Source organism: Lynx canadensis, chromosome C2, assembly GCF_007474595.2.
Source record: "Lynx canadensis isolate LIC74 chromosome C2, mLynCan4.pri.v2, whole genome shotgun sequence".
Classification (NCBI taxonomy): Eukaryota; Metazoa; Chordata; class Mammalia; order Carnivora; family Felidae; genus Lynx; species Lynx canadensis.
This window is the reverse complement of record NC_044311.2, coordinates 48520844-48542174: the sequence shown is the minus strand read 5'-3', so window position 1 is coordinate 48542174 and position 21331 is coordinate 48520844. Positions and strand designations below refer to the sequence as shown.

Here is a 21331-nt window from a genome sequence, read left to right as displayed (position 1 = left end):
GCTCACACTGAGACCTTGAACCCATGTGGCTAGAAGGGCTCCCTGTTGCTCAGTTGAGCAAACAACAATCACACTCCTCTGCCTATTACTACCAGAAACAGAGTTTCCTGCCACTTCAAAATGGGAACCACTCCATTTTTGTGTTATTGCAGTTGGATGGGTGGCAGTGTTTCTCTCCCACGCCAAAAGGGAAAATAATCTTCAATTTCCTTTCACTGACAACACTACTTCTGTAGAAGCTGTCCATTGGCTTTATAATCTTTTATAGCTTCAATTGAAGATATTCAGATAATGAATGCCATAATAATGCTAAGACCTAATAAGAGTACAGACTAAAGTAAAAAATCCAGACTATCAGTACTCTGGATAAATCAAATTTTGAGAAAACACATTTTTAAGCACAAGTTCCATATCTAAAGATTCAATAGTAATTTTTATAGTGATGACTTCTTCCATCATCATGGAGACAAATCATTCTGTGGATGTGGCCTTGAGGAAACAGTCCCATCATCAGACTAAAGGAGGAGACACCAGAAGGGCACATCTTAAGATCGAGACAGTAAATGCAAGAATCCGACAGATGATTTCCACAATCCAAGGCTCAGTATTCAGAACTCCTCAAAGTACCTGAGGCTTCCCTCCTTTTACCTAATTGTACTGTTTCTACAGAATGCTATTGTTCTTGCATACACCCTATGTACCTCTTCAAAAGAAATACCAAGTGAAAAATTAGGTTGCAAATGAATTTGATTTCATAGCATGCAAACACCTACCATGGGCTAACACAGTTCTAAACTATGAAGATGCCAATTTCCCCCAATGTATCAAAGACATGTATTAGATCCAGGATGCAGCCAAACAACCATCAGTAATTTTTTTTAATAAAAATTAAATATAAAAAAAAATTAAATATAGCCTCCAAGTGGTCCCTAAATAGGAAACTTCCTTGTTGTTTTCACTGATGCATAACTTTCTACTGTTTTCACTTCTGGGATTAGTTTTCTGCATTTATTCATTCATTTACACATTCATTCATAAATTCATCCAGTAGTTACTGCAAGTCTTCCCTAAGTCAGGCACCGTTTCATGTGCTAGGAATAGACCAAGAAACAAAATGGACAAAAGCCTCTGCCTTCATGTACCTTTTATTCCAGCAGAGTAGATGGGCAATTAACCAAAAATGTAAATAACACAGTATGTTAGAGAGGTAAGTGTCATAGAGAGGATAAGAAATGTTAAGAAAGTGTAAGGGGGAAGGAAGGTAAGGGAGAAAGCCATCTGGCTCTCTGGAAGAAGAGTTACTAGGGGCACCTGGGTGGCTCAGTCAGTTAAGCGTCCGACTTTGGCTCAGGTCATGATCTCACAGTCCATGAGTTCAAGCCCTGCGTCGGGCTCTGTGCTGACAGCTCAGAGCCTGGAGCTCATTTTGGATTCTGTGTCTCCCTCTCTCTCTGCCCCTCGCCTGTTCATGCTCTGTCTCTCTGTCTCAAAAATAAATAAACGTTAAAAAAAAAAATTTTTTTTTTTTAAAAAAAGAAGAGTTACTAGCAGCTGGGCAGACCACAAATGCAAAGGCCCTGGCGCAGAGTACACCTTGTATTCAAGGACCATCAGTGAGACTGAGCAATGAGCAAGATGGCGGAGATAAGTCCAGAAAGGTAACCAGGACAGATTATACAGCTTCAATGGCTACTGTAAGACTTGGCCTTTACTCTAAGTGGAGGTGAGAACACTTTAGGGTTCAGAACAAAAAGCATCTTGGCATATTTTAACAGGATCACAAACAAAAATATAATTATATGCTCCTACATGGAGGAGAGATGAAAAGAGGCCCCAGTAGATGCAGGAGTTGAGCTGAAAAGCAGTGGGGACAATCTACTTCTAGGCCGGACAGGGCAGAACAGCAGAGTAGCTCCATTCTGAAGGTAAAGGCAACAGGCTTTGCAACAAATTTGAAGAAGGTTATGGGAGAAACAGAAGACTGAGGAATGACACCAAGGTTTTGGATGTTGGCAAGTAGAAAGATGGAATTGCTATTTGCTGAGAAAATAAAAATAAAAATAAAAGAGAGTAATCAGAAGTGAACTTTTGGACAGGTTAACTTTGAGAAGCCAATTAGATACCAGAAATGAAGCTGGATATCCTTCTCTGAAAATTCAGCAAAAGGTCCAGTCTAGAAATAGACACTAGAAGTCATCAGAGCATGTGATGTATTTAAATCCACAAGATCAGATGAGATCACCAAATGAGTGCACATGAGAGGCCCAAAGATGGAGCCTCGGGAGCCTCCAACATTTAGAGATGGGAAGAGTGAGGAAGAGCCCACGAAGCAGAGCAAGAAGCTCCAGGTGCACCAATTTTAACTCCTCTTACCCACCATCACCCCAGAGGGTCCACATACAGGATGATTTCTCTGCCTGAGATTCCTCAATCCTGTGCCTGTCCCCCACCACCAACTTCACCCAGACACCTATGTGGACACACCATTGATGGCAGGCTCCTGTCTCTTCCTCTCCCACCACCTACCAGTTGACAGCACCTTGCCCAGACAAGTGCCCTCCCCCATAGGATCTCAGAGCACCACAAACTCGTCCTTCATGGCATTAATACAGTTGTAATTCTGTCATTTATTTGTGAGATCATTTGATATTTGTCTCACCATGAAAAGTGTCTGTAAGGACATGAAAGCAAGGCGGAATCTGTTTTGCTCTATCTCTGAGGCCTAGCACGGAGCCTAGAATACAGCAGGCTCTCCATAAAGACTAGATGAATGAAGGAATCATTCATCAATCTCTCTCATCGGTTTTCTGCTCAATGAAATAATAAGACCTTCTTTGTATTGGGTCCCAAGTCTAGGTTTCTGTTTGAAATGCCTTTCTGTAGTTATGCTGACCAAAATTTAATATCCCTGTGCTCATCAACTCCCACTTTCTTGGAGCACCTGTCTCTTGTGTTCTGCCTCCCTAGGGGAATGGTGCATACACGCCCACAATTCACATCCCATTGTTCTCTCGGGAGAATCAAGAACATAAACACTGGCATATCTACTACTCAATTGCCCTTTCATTAATCAGCTTCAGCTGGAGCAGTTTATATATCTATATATATTCTTCAGAAAGAGTTATACAGCTCAAGTTCCAACTCTGCTATAATTCAGAAAAAGGAAAACTTCTAAAGGTGATATGAACAACATGGAAACTACTCGATATATAGAGAGCTCAAGTAAGGTGTTTCCAGTATTTAGAGATTAAACAAGAAAAAAAATCCTCAAACTGAAATTTAAAAAAAAGAAAAGAAACAAAATTATAAAAAAATATTTACAGGGGCGCCTGGGTGGCTCAGTCAGTTGGGCGTCCGACTTGAGCTCAGGTCATGATCTCACAGTCTGTGAGTTCAAGCCCTGCGTCAGGCTCTGAACTGACAGCTCAGAGCCTGGAGCCTGCTTCAGATTCTGTCTCCCTCTCTCTCTCTGCCACTCCCCAGCTTGCACTCTGTCTCTCTCTCTCAAAAATAAAATAAAATAAATTTTAAAAAATATTTACATGTATATTTGTGTGTGCATTTTTCTAAAGACCCATGCCTCAAAGTTTTTATTATATTCTCAGTGCACGTATAACTACCCAAAAGGAAAGACGGCAAAACAGATATCCATCCTATACAATAACACAGCAGCTAGAAAGAACAGTGAAGATCATCATGTATAGACATGAAATGATTGATATGATACACACTCAGAAAAAAAGCAAAATTGTGAACACTGTACAGTATATATTTAAGTAAACACATGTGAACTTTATATTTCCCTTAAATGAGTATGTGTGGATTTTGAGAAGAATGTTACCAAATTAAGAACAGAACTGCCTAGGGGCGCCTGGGTGGCTGTCATTTAAGCATCAGACCTCAGCTCAAGTCATGATCTCACAGCTCGTGGGTTCCGGCCCCGCATCGGGCTCTGTGCTGACAGCTCAACGCCTGGAGCCTGCTTCAGATTCTGGGTCTCCCTCTCTGTCCCTCCCCAGCTTGCGCTCTTTCTCTCTCTCAAAAATAAATAAACATTTAAAAAAAAAATTTTTTTAAAGAATAGCGCTACCAATAGAGAAGGGGAAACAGATTGGGATTGCAGATATGACAACAGAGATTTTAGTCTTACCTGAAGACTAAAGAATTGTTTGAATTCTTTTTTTACATGGAGAATGTATTATGTGTTGCTTACATAAGTCAAAATTAATTTTTAAAAATGTTAAGAGGACCCCATAATCTAACTGTACTAACATGGCAGGAGCATATAGAGCCTAGTCCCTGGCTCAGCTAAGCAGGCCCCCAGCTCCAGGCTCCTCAGCTAGAACAGGATCTCTGGTTGGGTCTCAGGTCCAGGCACATGGACCTCTATTTCTGTATAAAGATACAAATATTCTGTATTTCTGTATAAAGATACAAACATTTCAGGAGACCTACTGCCAACTTAAAAGCATGGACAAGTAGATATCTAGAGCCCAGACTGTTTCCACTATGAGCACTAAAAGCAAGCCAGACATGAAAAATGAGCATGTTTTTTTCTATTTTTTAAAAAACAAAAGATAGGTATGGTAAAAGGCACAAATCCCCATCTTAGGTAAAAAATAATTTTATGAGACTGCTATGTTGCAAAAGGTAAATAGAAAATTATATGACTGAAGATTATTTTATGCAAGTCAATGAACTGAAAATTAATTCAGACACGTGTGAAAATGTAAGGAAAAAGAATGCAATTTTCTATGACCTCTCCATGCATTAAGCATTTCTGTAAACAGAATGATATTCAGGTTTATCACATCTGTGGAGCTCTGGTTTTTAGTAGAAAACAGTATGTCTCTCACCGTGAACACAATATAAATTCTAAAAGAATAAGTCCCATCAGATAAAACTGCTAAGTCTCCAAAGTATCTGTTATATATTCAACTGAATGAAATTACACCTATGTCAAAGTCACCATTTTTCAAATCGTCCTTTCTCGTTTGGCAGTTCGCAAAAGCCGTCCAGCGGCAAACTCTGTGCATCTTAAGAGCAGAACCAGGGCTCGGAGACTGAAGTCCTGACATCAGATCTCCCATTACGCCGTTGGCCACACTACGCACAGCTGAACACTCTGATGAAAACAGAAAAATCAGTTCCTCGCTAGAGTTTAGCATTTCTGAACAACCTAAAGAGATACTCAAAATGATTCAAGATTACTGATAAAGCCCCATGTCAGCAAGTGCAAATGAAGAGTGCAGAAGAGGATGACTATATTAGGTGTTGAATTCCAGCAGAAAGTCTGCCTGCGTGCTTGTTTTTGCCTGCGGAGTCTGAACGCCCTTTTCAAAGGTACCTGGCATGTCAAGGTGATGGAAATTACACAAACACACCCCATGGCAAATAAATGGGGTCAGGGCATGGCTGGCGAAGGTGGCTTAGGTGCTGTCGCTGATCTTGACAAAGCAAACACTGGTTTCACAACCATCATTTTTTAGTACATGCACAGTGTGTGATCTCAGGGAAGGGAGGGGTGGTTGTGATAAAAAACAAAAAGACTCCAGTCAACATCTATCTTTTGCTTTTGGTAATATTGTAAATGCTTCCAGGATCCCAGTAAAGGATGAACTTTAGGGAAATCCTGAAGCTCACATTGCGTCCAGTACTCAGCTGGCTACACACCCAGCAGTAACTGTAACAAGCACTCAGTGTTCCATCCCAGACTAATAATATCATCAGTATTTCTCTTCAGACCTCAAGCTTTTCCTAGGGATCCAAGAACTGTTGGCTTAGTCCTCATGCTGCCATTTTAGGTGAGTCACAAGCAACATACCTGTGTGGGGCAGGTTCCTGGTCTCTGGGCACAGATGCCTAGAGGTTAGAAATGACTTCCCTGGCTCAAAACCTCAAACCCTTTGCACTTCAAAACTGGGAACCATAATAATTGAAAATTATATCTCATATATTAGTGTTCTCGAAGGCCTGAAGAGCAGCACAGAGTTATATTCCCTGGAATGCAGACATTCTATCTCTACCTACTTTTACCTACTCAGAGAGATCTGCCCACTTTGACAATCAAGTGAATGAAGAGCAAGCCTGTGACCGTCTTATGAAATTAAGGAGCCCAGGTTGTATTCCTGACCACAGGACAACGGCCACCTCTACATGGAGAACCTGCTGGCACAGCCACCAATGCTGAGTTCATCACCATCAATTCACCTTAATCCGACTGGAGAAGTCCGTGGCAGCTAGACTGTCCATCCCATTGAGGCCCAACTAAATGTCTCTTACACAGTTCTAATTCTCCCTCATTGCTAGATAATCACAACCCTACAGTTAAACCTGTAAACAACGTAAACGGGGACACTTGTCACCTGTGTGATTGTCCAACAGAACCAAAGGAGACACATAAGCAAGCACACTAAGACACTACACTATGGACTGAAGGCTTAAAGAGCTGTGTAACAATCATAAATTACTGCAAACTGCTGCACTTCTGAAGAGCCTTTTGCATACTGAATGCTTCTCACGGCCAACTGGTAAGAAAGGTTTCATCATCCCAGGAGGCAGGCAGGTGTTTGCAACAAAGAGATTTTTTAGAAAATAGAACAACCAACAACAGCCAATGCACATGTGTGCTCACACACACCCCTCCCAAGTAGAAAGTCAATAGATGCCAAACTGAGACTTAACCTTTTGCCAGAAAACCCCTTGTCCTACTCTCTAGAATCAAGGCCTTACTCAAAGAAGAGTTTTGTGTTAAAGTGATATATGCAAGGGGCACCTGGGTGGCTCAGTCAGTTATGCATCTGACTTTGGCTCAGGTCATGATCTCATGGTCCATGAGTTGGAGCCCTGCATCGGGCTCTGTGCCGACAGTTCAGAGCTCGGAGCCTGCTTTGGATTCTGTGTCTCCTTTCTCTCTACACCTCCCTTGCTCTCTCTCTCGCTCAAAAATAATAAACATTAAAAAAAAATTTTGTAAATAAAGTGATACCTGCAAGATTAGATGCAGGTTACCCTACTAATTTGGCACATTAAAGGGAAGCATGGAAAGAGCAGATGTTTTCTGAAACCCACCGTAAACACTGTAGCCCCGCTACAAGGAAGGATTAGGGCAGGAGGTCAAATGGAGAAATGGAGGTGCTGATCCCTTATGGAAACATCCTGACATTGGTCATAACTCACAAAGCTTCCTCTCTTTAGGCTCCTAACTGCAACTTGGACATACCAACTGCTAGGCTTTTTAAAATAGTAATGACCACTTTCTGCCGCTGAAATATCTACTTTCCTAAAAGCCAGAGCTGCTTGCTTGCATCTCTTTAGTGGACAGAAAACCCACGTGGGAAGGACAGAAGAGAACTTCAGGGCAGTACTTATTCTGGGAAGGCAGAAAGGAGCAAAGTGCTGGAGATGAGGGTGGTTAACTGGATCTGCCTTAAGAAATGGAGATCTGGATGTTAAAATGGTAACATTTGTTCAATGTGGGTGGCAGGTACCCAGAAATCTATTACACATACTCATTTTTAAGTTTTTCCGCATGTTTCAAGTACTTTACAGTAGAAAACTAAAGTAAAATGTTTTAAATGTGAAAAGAAGACACAAAAAGCGTAAAGGAAATGCAATCTGGTGCCTAAGAATGGGAAGAGGCGAAGTCCAATGCTGCTTTGATTAAATGTGATTGCCAAGCAACACAATAAATATACACAAGCCTCCTGGAAACACCGAAATCCAAGATAACACACACCAAAGTTAGAAGCCACTTTATAGCTTTACATTTTATCACCAGAGAGTCTTTTGATAGCAGTCTTGTTAACAAAAGGCACATCGATTTATCTTTGGCCATATGAAATGCAGGCCCATATTTGAAGCTGTACGGAGTAGGTCCTGGAGTATTATTTTAATATGCTTTTGTTAACCTAGATGAAAGCCAAATTTCAGGGGGCGGAAGTACAGCAGCTTGCTCTTCAGCACTAAAGCTAGGTTGGATCAGAATGTGAGTGACACGGAAACACACATTTCTGTTTAGCGTGCAGAGAAGAACAGCAAGATTTAGGCCCGTGCTAACAAATGCAGCTGCCGCCACCACAGAGGAAGAACTCAAAAAATCCACAGCTTTCTTTTTGAGGATCCTCGACCAAATGGCCCACACCAACAGTGGAATGACAGCCATTTAGAGTTAGCATGGCCTCTAAGGGCCTGTCACCAGTTTCTCCACATATGTGCTCAGGGATTTACTATCACGAGATCATTAGATTAGGGTGTAAGGCTGCCAACATGCTGGTTCTGTGGATGGGTGTGACCACCTGACCACATGCGAAAATCACAGAAACATCACAAAAGTTCCAAAGTCGTTAGCACAGGAGACAAGACTGGCCCATAAATCCTTTGTTGGCCTCACACATCATTTTTCTAAAATTTCTAAAATTGAATTAGGATAATACTCATAAAAAAAAAAATCCAGATTTCGGCTTTCTCTTTTCTAAATGTCAGAAGGTCTGGCAACACAGGGCTGGCGTGACCTAAGTGGCCGCTGCTCAGGTTCCATCAGGCCTGTTCACCACAGTCCCCACCAGGCCTCATCCTCCACACTCACCAGCATCAGTTGTAACACCACCTGCCCTTTTAATCTGAGGGAATTTTAATTTAATTTTAATTCAGGACATTTTAATCTGTGGAATAATACTAAGGGAGCCACAGCTTGGAGGCACTGGAAATGAATAAATTCTCCTTAGAACAGAATTAGGGGCTGGGAGGGAGACAGGGGGAAAGGGCTAGTTTTCTAGAATTCTGAATTCCAAAAGACAGTAGAAGAGAGGAGGAAGAACCTGACCAGAAGTCATCCTCGTCATCACCATACATCCATTCCCATATCCCTGTTTATGAGCTCCAACATATACAACTCCTTTTTTTATACTGGTGCAATCCCTAAATATACGATATTCTTGACACTGAACAATGCTCATTTCAGCTTAAGAGGGAATCGCTTCTGCTCCCACATTGCCTAAGGGACTCACAGAGGTGTACTGGCTTGTTTTTTGATGCAATGCTCCCACCACCCAAGCCAGCCATGGGAATTCCTTTCTACTTGGTAATGCATCAGATGCCCACAGATGCTGTGCCCAAACTCCTATCAAGTAAACTAAGCTGCACACTGTGACATTTGTTAAACCAGGAGGAAGAGAAATTATGGCTATAAACAAAAGATGTTTGATGCAGAGAGGAGAAATTACTCATCGACACAAAATAAGTATCAGACCGGCTCACACAAAAGATGCACAGAGGGATATGGAACAGAATGCCATTCATTAATCAACTGCAAGAACATATAATTGTGTCTATATCAAATGAAATGTCCAAGGAAAAACTGTCATAAACTCCCTATTGTGCATAGATACACATACACGTAACTGTATATATAGCCACAATTATGATAAAGTTCAGGATAGATTAAGTTACCTCTACACATATACTACATAAAAAATAAAAAATAAATAAAAATTTAAAAAATTAAAAAAACAAGAAAAGATACTGAGCAGGAAAAGCTTCCAGAGCATAGTATATTAGTGTCAAGTCACCTTATTTTATCAAAACCTGATTTTCCCAATCAGAAGTGTTAAAGTCCATGTTCTCACCAGTGCCTGAAGATTTTCAAGACCCATTTCACAATTTAAAAAGAAGAGGAGTCTTTCTCTTCTGGGTTACAAGATCATTGGCAGAAAAAGTTAAAACCACATCCAGACCTAATTTCCACAGCTTGGTTTTTTCATGCCCACAGATCGGAAAGAAAAAGGTAAACACTCACCGCAGAAAGCTGGCTCCATGTGGATCTCAGTGGCTTGTGGTGAATCACAATTTTTTCATCTGACTTCTGTTCTTTGGGCTCCGACTCTTCATCAGAGTCAATGTCAAGAGCCTTTTCTTTGTAGTTCTGATACAGGACAGCATTTTCTGTTAAGAAATACAAACCCTACAGGTCACTAATTGCCCCCGTCTTTATGCTAGTTTTTCTAAACCAACATCCATATTTATACAAGGTTTGGGCTCCAGTTTAATGAACAACAAGGAAACAAATGGATTTCATCACTGAAGAAAAGTGATCACCAAAAAGTGATTTTCTCACTCACACAGCTCTGTCCCCAATTCACCTACAGGGGAATGGGAGGGATCCATACGTGAAATACCAATGGAAGCAAAGTTTCCATGTTTCTGTCTACCACCTACAGAGGATAGCCATGCCTATTAAATCACTGTTTTTCTTTAGGTTAGACTGAATTCATACCCTACCTTTCCTTCAAAGCCCATCACCATTCATTTACCTATTTAACCAACATTTATTGTATATCTACAATGTGCCAAGGGCTGAGAGTAAATGGAAAATAAAAGAAACTTCTTGTGCCCTCATAAGCTAAAAATAGGAAGAGAAAAATATTCCAAGTCACTCACTCATTTATTCATTCAACTGATATTTATAAAATTCCTCCTGGATGCCAACAACTGCTAGGGATACAATGAACAAAAAAAGATAAAAATCTCAATCTTCATAGAGAGGACATCGGAGTGAGCAAAGAGTGATAATAAATAAACAAGTAATTTTTATGGTACGTCAGATGCTGATAAGTGTCATGGAGAAAAGCAAAACCTGGAAAGGAGGGGAACGTTACAACGAGGGTATGTAGATTTTAAATAGGGTGGTTTAGGAAGGCCTCACCAAAGTGATATTTAATCTAAAAAAGGTGAGAAAGCAACACATCTTACAGCTGGCAAAAGAACATCCCATCAGAGGGGAGAGCAAGTACAAAGGTCCTGGGACAGGAGTCTGGTAGGTCTCTATGTGTGAGGACCAGCAAGGAGGCCTATATGGGTGAAACAGGGTGAGGGAAGAGAAGAAGCTTAAGAGATGGGGGCTGGAGATGAAGAGAGGGCAGATCATGTAGGCTCTTGCCTCAATGCCATGGAAAGGACTCTTTCTGGTTTTCAGTCTGAGAAGGCAAGTCACTGTAGGGTTGAAGACAAAATAATCTTGCACATATACGTACCTATAAACTGAATGATTTGTATATGGGAGCTTGAAGAACAGATTCTCAGCAGGGTGTGACCTCTTGTGGGCGGGGTGGGGGTGGTCGGTGGTCAAACAGGTGTTACTGAGAAAAATCTAAGATCTGAAAGCTGAGAAGCTTCAGAGCTAAAGGAAAAAGTATATGCAAAAGCCCTGAGGCAAAAAGAAACATAATACCTTAGAAGAACAAAGGAAAAGTCAATGTGTAGAGTATGGGTGTCTAGTGGACAAAGGGTGCAAGGTGGGTTTAGGGAGGTGAGCCATAGTCTAAATCAAGCAGAGATTTGCAGGCGATGTTAAAGAACTGGATTTTATCCCAAGTACAAAACAACTGAATTTCTTCCACACTGCGAAGATTATATTTTATCCTGATTACAAAGGGAATCCATGGAAAGGAAAAGATTTGATTATATTGTTGGAGCAAAATACTAGCTGCGTAGAGAACTAATTAGGATGCTATGCAAGAATGGAGATGGGCTATTGAGGATGGCCTGGAGATGGGGGTCAGAGAAAGGGAGGTGGTAAGGATGTTTCCTACATCTGCAGGTCCCAACAGCTGCACAGCAGGAGATGGGAATGCCTGAGGAGATGTAGCTTTAGAGGGAAAGATCATGAATTTGATTTGGGACCTACTGACTTTGAAATGCCTTTCCCACCTACCGAAGAAAACAGACATCTGCCTCTTCATCAACTACTGCATGTTCTATATGCACCATGACTAAAGTAATACTGGAGTCGATGCAAGATTTTACTGTTTTCTGATGGTTTAACATATGTAAAACAGATTATGAGGGTAAGGACTGCGTTACCACACCTCTGTAGTGTTCTCTAAAGTACCAGTGGTTGGCACAAAACACGCGTACATTGTTGATAAGATTACTCACTCATTCTCACAACAACAAAGGCAATAGTATTATTGGCCTCATTTCATCCATGAGGACACTGAGTCTTGGTGAGGTTAAGATGCTTGCTCAATGTCACACAACTGATGAACAGAAACTGTACGATGACAACCCAGGTCCCTGGTTGGCAGGTTCTCACCACTCTACTGCACCTCATCCTAAGCTACATTCTTCTTAGTCATTAACTCTAAGAATCCTGTATTCCTCACGTACGTATCTGTGAAAATTTCCAGGCCATCATATTGAGAAGAGACCAAAGAGTGCACAGAAACAGCTCCTTATAAAAGGAAACAACATACAACTACGTATAAAAAATGAAAGTAAAGGGGCGCCTGGGTGGCTCAGTCGGTTAAGCGTCCGACTTCAGCTCAGGTCACGATCTCGCGGTCCCTGAGTTCGAGCCCCGCGTCCGGCTCTGGGCTAATGGCTCAGAGCCTGCAGCCTGCTTCCGATTCTGTGTCTCCCTCTCTCTCTGCCCTTCCCCCGTTCATGCTGTGTCTCTCTCTGTCTCAAAAATAAACGTTAAAAAAATTTTTTTTAATTAAATAAATAAATAAATAAAGTAAAAATAAAAATAAAAAGTCTGTCCTCGGACTTTAAAAAAAAAAAAAGTTCAACATTTTTAACCCTTTGAGACAAAGGTCCCAGAATCAATGTCAACTTCTAGAAGATGCAAACCATCTCTCTAAATGCCTATTAGGTAGATACTCTGTTTACTTCATGGTCATAAAGTGATTCAAGAGTAAGCAAAATGGACTCAGGACCAGTTATCTGCCCTCATACTGGCTATGTGATGGTGGGCAAGACACTAAACCTCTCCAAGCTCCCAGTTTCTTCAATTATAAAATCAGAGAAATGAATTTGCCCAAACCAGCTAAAATATCATATATTTTATATATTCGTTGCACCTCAGATTGGTGCAACGAATACATTTTTATGAACTGGTCATGTTTAAATGCTCCAGGGGAACAGATTTTTATAAGAATTACATAGGGAAATATTTTGTAATCACCTAAGATTACGTATTTTATATCTCTGGGTGATTTTACGGTAGATTTACTTATAGAGAGGCATACCCTTCTTCATTACTCTTGAAAGATTAGAAAATCTTAACATTTCAAAGCATGACAGAAAGTAACTACCTTCACCTCCACCATGTTCCTCCCACCCCAGGAAGGCTGCAGGTGGGGCTGTTTGCTTTGTGCTCTTCCAGTTACTTGACACTTGACCCGTCTGTATATACAAAGTCCTCTAATCTGATTAGGGTTTGAACACCTGGCTGAGCAGCTTTTGTTTTTGTGATCCTTCACAAAAATACTATACGGGTTACAAATTCTTAGGAATAGGTTTGTATCAGCCGGGACAGTTAGAGTTCCCCGAAGTTGAAACTTGATAAGCAAATAGGAAGTCAGTAATGATACTAAAATTTGGAAATACAGAGAAAAGAATATTAAGTCAAAGGAACTATGACTTAAGATTTAAGTGCCAAACTCAGGATTTTTAACTCAAAATCTAGAGCCGGCTCTTACTCTTTGTCCATTTTTTGAGGGAGGCGGGGATGGAGCCAGGGTAGATAAGAATTAAAAATCCAGGATGTTGGCTGACAAAGTTATCAGCTTACAAAGAATGCCGTTAATTCCATTTGCTGCTGGTATTACTGGATGAAAATTTAGCTTAGTGCAGAGATTCATACTGTATAATTTGGGAAGAAGTTGGACATTTTTCTCATGTTAAGTGTTTTTGTTACTGCGGTTGGATTTCAACTTATAATTGATATTCCACATTGAAACAGCAATAAAAGTCTGGAAAATCAAATGCTTACCTTCCCCATCAAATGTTCCTTGTCCTTTCAGCATTTTTTTCTAAGAAACAAGAAAAGCAAAAAAGGAAAAAGCAAAGCAAACTATGTATGAATGAGCCAAACAGAAAATACAGCTATTTTAAGAAAATTACTTCTTTTGTTGTTACATTCATTAGATTTCCAAAAGCATACAGCAGACGATCCCTTGAGTAGTTCACTCGTCTGACTACCACAATTCACTAAACTGGTAAAATAAAATGTACAACATCCCACAGACCCCAGCAAAACAGCTTGAGAATCCTCAAAAGACCAGCAAGCAGCTCATTTCACTACTGGTGATTCACCATCACTGTTAAACTGAGCTGTGCTATATTGCAGAGTTGGGGGGTGGGGGATAAAAAACACCTAAAATGTTATGTAATTTAAGGCCATGAGGTCGAAAATTAAATAGCCTTACTTGTCTATGACATATTGACATTTGTATAAACTGGTTCCACTTCTCTGATTAACCAAGGTAAGTTGAGGCTGCCAAAATGAATTTCTGCTGAGATCTGTCTTGTTTCTGGAGAAAGCAGCACATACACACTCCAAAATGTCCTTCTTTAGTTTTCCCTATCTCTTTATGTCATATTTGGCAGTATTTTAACCTATGAAATTTCTAGGCCTCGATCAGGGAACAGAGTTCACTTGAATCTGAAGTTCTGAGCTACCAACTTGTTAAATGCTCTCAAAAATAAATGCACACAACATGGGAATAAAATACTACCACTGACAGTGGCGACAGAGACAAGCAACAACAAAGATGACAAACATTTGTAACTTTTGTGATTCTGGCAATTAATTTTAAAACTCACATTTTACCTGGATGGCATTTACTATGTTATCACTACTCCAAAAAAAATTCAGTAAGTAATTAGCATGAATTACTTTCAATAATTAAAATAATCAATATGCTCAAAAGAAATGGGTAGTTTCCTGTCTCAGCTGTGATGAATCAGCAACCCCTGACACCTCTAAACAAGCCCCAGACATTTTGACCATTCAGTCAAGAATACCACACCCGCTCTCCCCCTCCTGTTCAGCTACCTGTATTAAAAGTGTTCAGGACTCACTCAGCCAGTACCTAATTTGCTGTATTTCTTTTTCACATTTGTCCCCCACATTCTGCCACTCTGCCTGAGTTTAGAAAGTTAAAACAGTGGTAAGAGTTTTACTTCCTCCCACCAAGCTGCATTAACCTGGCTGTGACTGCCTGCAACAGCATGGCCAAGAGATAGATGTGCACAGGTCTGATCAACAAGAGAATTAAAAGAGAACAATAACTTCTGGTTTCCTCTGTGCCCCTCCCCCCACCCCCAACACCTTCGCTTTTGGCTTGGTGAATGCCTGGCTTAATGAGTGACACTCCTGCTCACCCTTACCTTTATCCTTCCCAGACTGGAAAACTTCTCCTTGTCTTCCATCACTGCTTTCAGAACAGGCTGGGACATTCTGTTCTTCTTCTTTGAAGTGGTAGGACTGTCAAAATCAAAGCCACTGACCACCGCCCGACGATAGGACGTGGACCGCAAGCCTCTCCGCAGAGACCCTGGGCTGTCCACGTCGTTCTCCGCCTCACCCTCATCGTCTGCGGGGCCCAGAGGTGCTCCGAGGCCCTCCACCATGCTACGCACCTTGAGGAGTCTCCTGTGGGGCTCCACATTCTGACTGTTGGATTTACTTATTTTAATTTCCGAGGCCAGGTTCTTTGGAATGATTTGCTGCTTCCCCACTTTGAGGGCAGCAGGGCTGTTTGTGCTCAAAACCACTGAAGGATTCTCTGGGAGCTCATTCTCCTGTGAGGGCAGCCTTTGGAGGGGGAGTTTTTGTTCCAAAGACCTTTTCTGGGGCGCAGGAGAGAGTTTCGAGGGTCCCGGCTCAGGGTCCTTAGTCGTCTGGCCGGATTGCGACCCAGAGCCTGGGGAGTCGATATTAGGGATTAGCCCATTTGCAGCAGGCAAAAGCAGTGGGCTGGTGGTCAATCCGGTCAGGTCTCCCTCCCGGCTACAGCAAGCGGGCGAGTTAGGAGTCCGCTGGGGGCGCAGCGGGTGCGGCATGGGCGAGGTCACTGTGCCATTCGCTGGGGATTTCGGGGAGCCCCCTAAAAACGCTTTGGGAGCCTGGGGAGACTTGGGACGTCGGAGCCGAGGAGAAACAGCTCTGTATTCCGGGGAGACTGTCCTCCCATTGGTCACCACCCTACGATGAGTACAAAGCAGCAGGGGGTTCCCCTGGACGGTCCTGCCCTCAGAAGCGGTGGGTACCTGGGTAGGAGTCTGCACCGCGGGGAGCGTCCCTCGGTCCTCCACTGGGAAATCCGTGATCAGCAATCCGCTGGGGCTCTGGTAGGACTGGGGCCTCGGCTTGCTCCGGCCCAGCAACTGAGGCTGAGGAGTTGACCGCCTCCGCCATAAAGGGGTTAAGCTGTTGCTAGAAAAATCCACATCACTCTCGCTGTCCATAGCGGAGACTCGGAGGTCAGCCCGAGAGGGAACAGCACCCAGTTAGTCTTGCCTAAAGAGGAAAGAAGTCATGGAACTTTGCCTCCGGACAACCAGACACGCCTTGCAAACACGCGCTCTCGGAGTCTGGCAGTCACCCGACTGCTGTGCGCGATACAACTGCGTGTCAATTAATTACCCACCCTTTCTCGGGCAAAATCTGCGCCCACCTCGCTGCGTGTTCCGGAACAGAAATCTGGGCTGTACCCAGGCGGAATAATCCAATTACCTCCGCGTCTCTCCAGCGTCCAAAGACCACCCGCACGGAAAAAGCCCGCCACCAATACGCAGGGTGCAAGCTGATGCACAGGAAACTTTGCTACGAGTTCAGCTTTCTTGGGAAACTCGCCGCGCGACGCTTCCCTCCGCCGCCATCCAGCCGCCCAGCCCCGTCGTTGGTCCCCTCTCGCTCAAGCCGCCTGGCTCCTGGGCAGATTTACCTTCGGGACTTTACAAAACCCAGGGCCAACGAGCGCCCACTGCCCCTTGGGTGGCCCGGGTCTCAGATCGAATCACAGCAGCGGGAGATCTGGAGACCACAGCAGCCGACTGGAGCCATCGGCTCCGCCCCCAAGCTTGGTCCCGCCCTCAGCCTTGGCCCCGCCCCAGTTTTAGCCACTCTTAGACCCGCCTCTGTCTCAGCCTGAGCAAATCCTGCTTTCCCGCCCTGGCGTATCTTCGATCCCCTCCGGTCTCTGTTTAAAACACTTGAGCACACGTGGGCTGGGTGCCGAACTCAAGGGTTCCGGACCGGGAGCTGTGGGCGCGCTAGGCTGTTGCCAGGAGCACAGCGTGAGAAAGAGCGTGGGAGCCATGCGGAGTTGCAATTTAGAAAGCCCTGGGGCAGGGTTTGGGGGAGGGGGTGGTTTAGGGGTCTGGTCCTACGCAGAGAAGAGTTTTGCGAAATGCGTGAGTTGGGCTGCGCGGCTCTAAACGCTGAGAGCCAGTGCCCTCTCAGCATTCGGGTGGTCTTAAAACACAAATCTGATGGCCTCGCTCCCCTGCTTAAAATATAATATACATTGATAGATATGCTTGCTTGTGCTTAGAGTATTTCCGGAAGGATGTGTACCGGCAGCTCGGGGGAGGGGAACTGGGTGGCTAGGAAGCTGGAGGGAGGAGGAGTTTTCATTCAATAATATTGGCCCTTTAATGCTTTGAATCGTGAATTTTACCTAAATTTATTTACCAAAAATAAATGCAATTTAAATTACAAAAAAAATTGGTTTCCAAGCATACATAGAATAAAATTCAAAATTCTCCATGACTTACCAGGCCCTGCACGACCTGCCTACCTCTGTGGCACTTTTTTCTCTCAACACTTTGCTTCACTATTCTTAGGCCACACCCACTTCAAGTTTAACCGCCTCAGAACCTGCCCTTTTGTTTTTCCTTGACCTTCTGACCCGTTCCTCCGTCAGAGAGGACTTCCCTGACCCCTCCTGAATCAGATCTTGGCCCTGCTTATTTTCCCAGCCACCTGTTCTCTTCCTTTTCTACGGTTCATGACAATGTGCATATATACATTTATTTTTGTATTTATGTTATTATGTTTTGTCTTCTTTAGACTGTAAGCTTCAAGAGGGCAGGAGCCACGTGGCCATCCCTCCAAAATGCTCCCTTGCCAAATAGAAAGTTGGTTGTAACCTGGCCAAGCTCCTGCTATGTCCGAAGAATAAGGCAGACTGGAGAGGAAAAATGACCATAAGATCTATATAATCAAGTCTATCAGCAAGACATACGGGCTGCTCTCCAAGTTCTCCCAGCATTCATGCATCCAGCCGGGATATAGTGAGTATCCACTGTGTGTGTTAAGTTACTCATTTTTGCCCTAGATACATTGAATGTGATGGCCAAAAATCTTGAGAGGCAAGCTCTGGGTTGTGAGATGAAGCATGAAGTTTTTCATGTTTTATACTATTCTGTATTACCAAATGCTGTATGTTGAATATATATTACTTTGAGCTGAGATATTTCTGTAAACAAGAAATGGCATCAAAAAATTTTTAAAAGATAAGTGTAATCTATTTCTTAAACTTTAGTTAGTTAACATACAGTGCAGTATGGGTTTCAGGAGAATTCAGTAATTCGTCACATACATAACAAGGCACAGTGCTCATCACAATGCCCTCCTTAATACCCATGACCCATCTAGCCCATCTTCCAGCCACCTCCCTTCATCAGCCCTCAGTTTGTTCTCTATCATTAAGAGTCTCTTGTGGCTTGTTTCCCTCTCTTCTCTTCCCCTCTTCCCATATGTTCATCTGTTGTTTGTTAAATTCCACATATGAGTGAAATCATACTGTATTTGTCTTTTTTGATTGACTTATTTCACTTAGCATAATACATTCTAACTCTATCCACATTGTTGCAAACGGCAAAATTTCATTCTTCTTGATGGCTGAGTAATATTCCACTGTGTAAGATCCACATCATCTTTATCCATTCATCAGTCAATGGACATTTGGGTTCCCTCCATATTTTGGCTGTTGATGATGCTGCTATAAACATTGGGGTGTGTATACCCCTTTGAATCTGTATTTTTGTATGCTTTGGGTAAATACCTAATAGTGCAATTGCTGGATCATAGGGTAGGTCTGTTTTTAGGCTCTTGAGGAACCTCCATACTGTTCTCAGAGTGGCTGCACCGGTTTGCATTCCCACCCACAGTACAAGAGGGTTCCCCTTTCTCCACATCCTCTCCAACACCTGTTGTTTCTTGTGTTAATTTTAGCCACTCTGACAGGTGTGAGGTGGTATCTCATTGTAGTTTTGATTTGTATTTCTCTGATGATGAGTGATGTTGACCATCTTTTCATCTCTTAACCATCTAGATGTCATCTTTGGAAAAGTGTTTATTTGTGTCTTCTGCCAATTTCTTTAAGTGTTTATTTTTGAGAAAGAGAGAGCCAGGAAGGGGCAGAGAGAGAGGGGAACAGAGGATCTGAAGCAGACTCTGTGCTGACAGCACAGAGGGTTCAGACTTATGAACTGTGAAATCATGACCTGAGCCAAAGTCAGATGCTTAACCTACTGAACTAACCAGGCACTCCTACCCATTTCTTAAATGGGTTATTTGTTTTTTGCGTGTTGAGTTTAATAAGTTCTCTATAGATTTTGGATACTAACCCTTTATCAGGTATGTTGTTTGCAAATATCTTCTCCCATTCTGCTGGTTGTCTTTTAATCTTTTTGTTGGTTTCCTTCACCATGCAGAAGATTTTTATCTTGATGAAGTCCCAGGAGCTCATGCTTGCTTTTATTTCCCTCGCCTTTGGCGACGTGTCTAGTAAGAAGTTGCTGTGGCTGAGGTCAAAGAGGTTGTTGCCTGTTTTCTCCTCTGGGATTTTGATGGTTTCCTGTCTCACATTGAAGTCTTTCATCCATTTTGAATTTATTTGTGTGTATGGTATAAGAAAGTGGTCCAGTTTCATTCTTCTACATGCCACCATCTAGTTTACCCAGCACCACTTGTTGAAGAGACCATCTTTTTTTCCGTCGGATATTTTTTCCTGCTTTGTCAAAAATTAGTTGGCCATGTAGTTCTGGGTCCACTTCTGGGTTTTCTATTTTGTTCTATTGATCTATGTGTCCGTTTTTGTGCCAGTACCATACTGTCTTGATGACTATAGCTTTGTAATGTAGCTTGAAACCCAGAATCGTGATGTCTCCAGTTTTGTTTTTCTTTTTTCAGGATTGCTTTGGCTATTCAGGGTCTTTTGTGGTTCCCTACAAATTTTAGGTTTGTTAGTTGTAGTAAAAAAAAAAAAAAAATTAAGAGACTTAAAGAAGAAATACAGCTAATTACACAATCATAATACCCACTTTTTAATACAGAATATGTTCAATACTAACATATATTACTTTTTATATTAGAAAAGTATAATAATTTAAAAATGCTTAACTGATGATAAATAAAGTGTTACCTAATTCAGAATGCAATCTGTGACTTATGTTAACAAGTTAAAAATCATGGTATGAGAAGCAAGCTTACCTTCAACCTATGTTGTGTCTGCAAACAAGTGTAGCAGAGGATTGTGAAGAAATCACAGGGCTTTCCTATCTCATTTCCAGGCAACAGCTTCATTCCCACCAAAACAGCAACAGAAGACACCAAACTCTGTTCCTTCAATAGGGGAGGTTTGGAAATTCACAGACTTACTGCCTATTTTAGCCTCCAATTTATCATTTCCAAATCAAAGAGAGCTTCAATTGTATGCACCACCAAGAAAGGACAAAGAGTTGCCAATTTAACTACACAACATGTTATCATTTAGGATTTTCGTGTTTTTGCTTATTAAAGACTACTTTTAGACTTGGACATAGATTTTTTTATACTAATATGCATATATAAAAAAGAAATATAAGCAAATTAAATTGAGTAAAGTATTTCTAAAAATTTTGTACACTAAATATAATTCTGAATCCCTTTTCATACAGAACATCAATATATGTTTTTGCACACAATACTAATGACAGGGCAGCATTTCTTAAAAGAATTTCCTAGTCTTGTCTCTGGAATTTGCTTCCTAGCCACTAACACTCATTCTGCAAGTTTGATGCTGGGGCCATCCTGTTTGATGCCATTACAAGCTCTGCAATTTTTTTTTTTTTATGTTTATTCATTTCCTTTGAGAAAGAGAGAGCAAGCAGAAGCGGGGGAGAGAGAGAGGAAGAGGGAGAATCCCAAGCAGGTTCTGCACTGTCATTGTGGCACCCAACGTGGGGCTCGATGTCAGGAATCGGAAGATCATGACCAGAGCCGAGATCAAGAGTTGGACGCTTAACCAACTGAGCCCCACCCCCCCCCGGTACCCCTCTACAGCTTCTCTTTTAATGGCCACAAGAAAGTTTCTGACAAATTAAATTCCATGCCTTAATGATAGTCGTATATAATACATGAATTGCTTTTACCAGCCTCTTGTTGCTTTGGAATTTCTTTCACCTAATTTGGCAATTTCTCTCACCTTCAATAGCATCTGTTATCATATGACTTTGACACGTGTAGTACTAAATTGCATAGACCTCAGTGAAATGA

The 21331-nt window shown here is 42.1% G+C and overlaps 1 protein-coding gene across 4 annotated transcripts in view; it reads right to left on the bottom strand.

Annotated features, from left to right (window-relative positions):
• ARHGEF26 (Rho guanine nucleotide exchange factor 26) overlaps positions 1-16859 on the bottom strand; it is a 134965-nt gene extending 118106 nt beyond the window's left edge. For 2 of the 4 annotated variants that reach the window (XM_030329554.1, XM_030329555.1), the window contains exons 1-3: positions 15175-16859; positions 13775-13814; positions 9797-9942 (exon numbers count right to left, since the gene is read on the bottom strand). In XM_030329554.1, coding sequence (XP_030185414.1) covers positions 9797-9942; positions 13775-13814; positions 15175-16254 — 1266 coding nt within the window. In that variant the 5' untranslated portion in view covers positions 16255-16859. The remainder of the gene's footprint in view (positions 1-9796; positions 9943-13774; positions 13815-15174) is intronic. The other 2 variants (XM_030329552.1, XM_030329553.1) reach the window with 2 other exon arrangements.
• Between the last annotated feature and the right edge of the window lie 4472 nt (positions 16860-21331).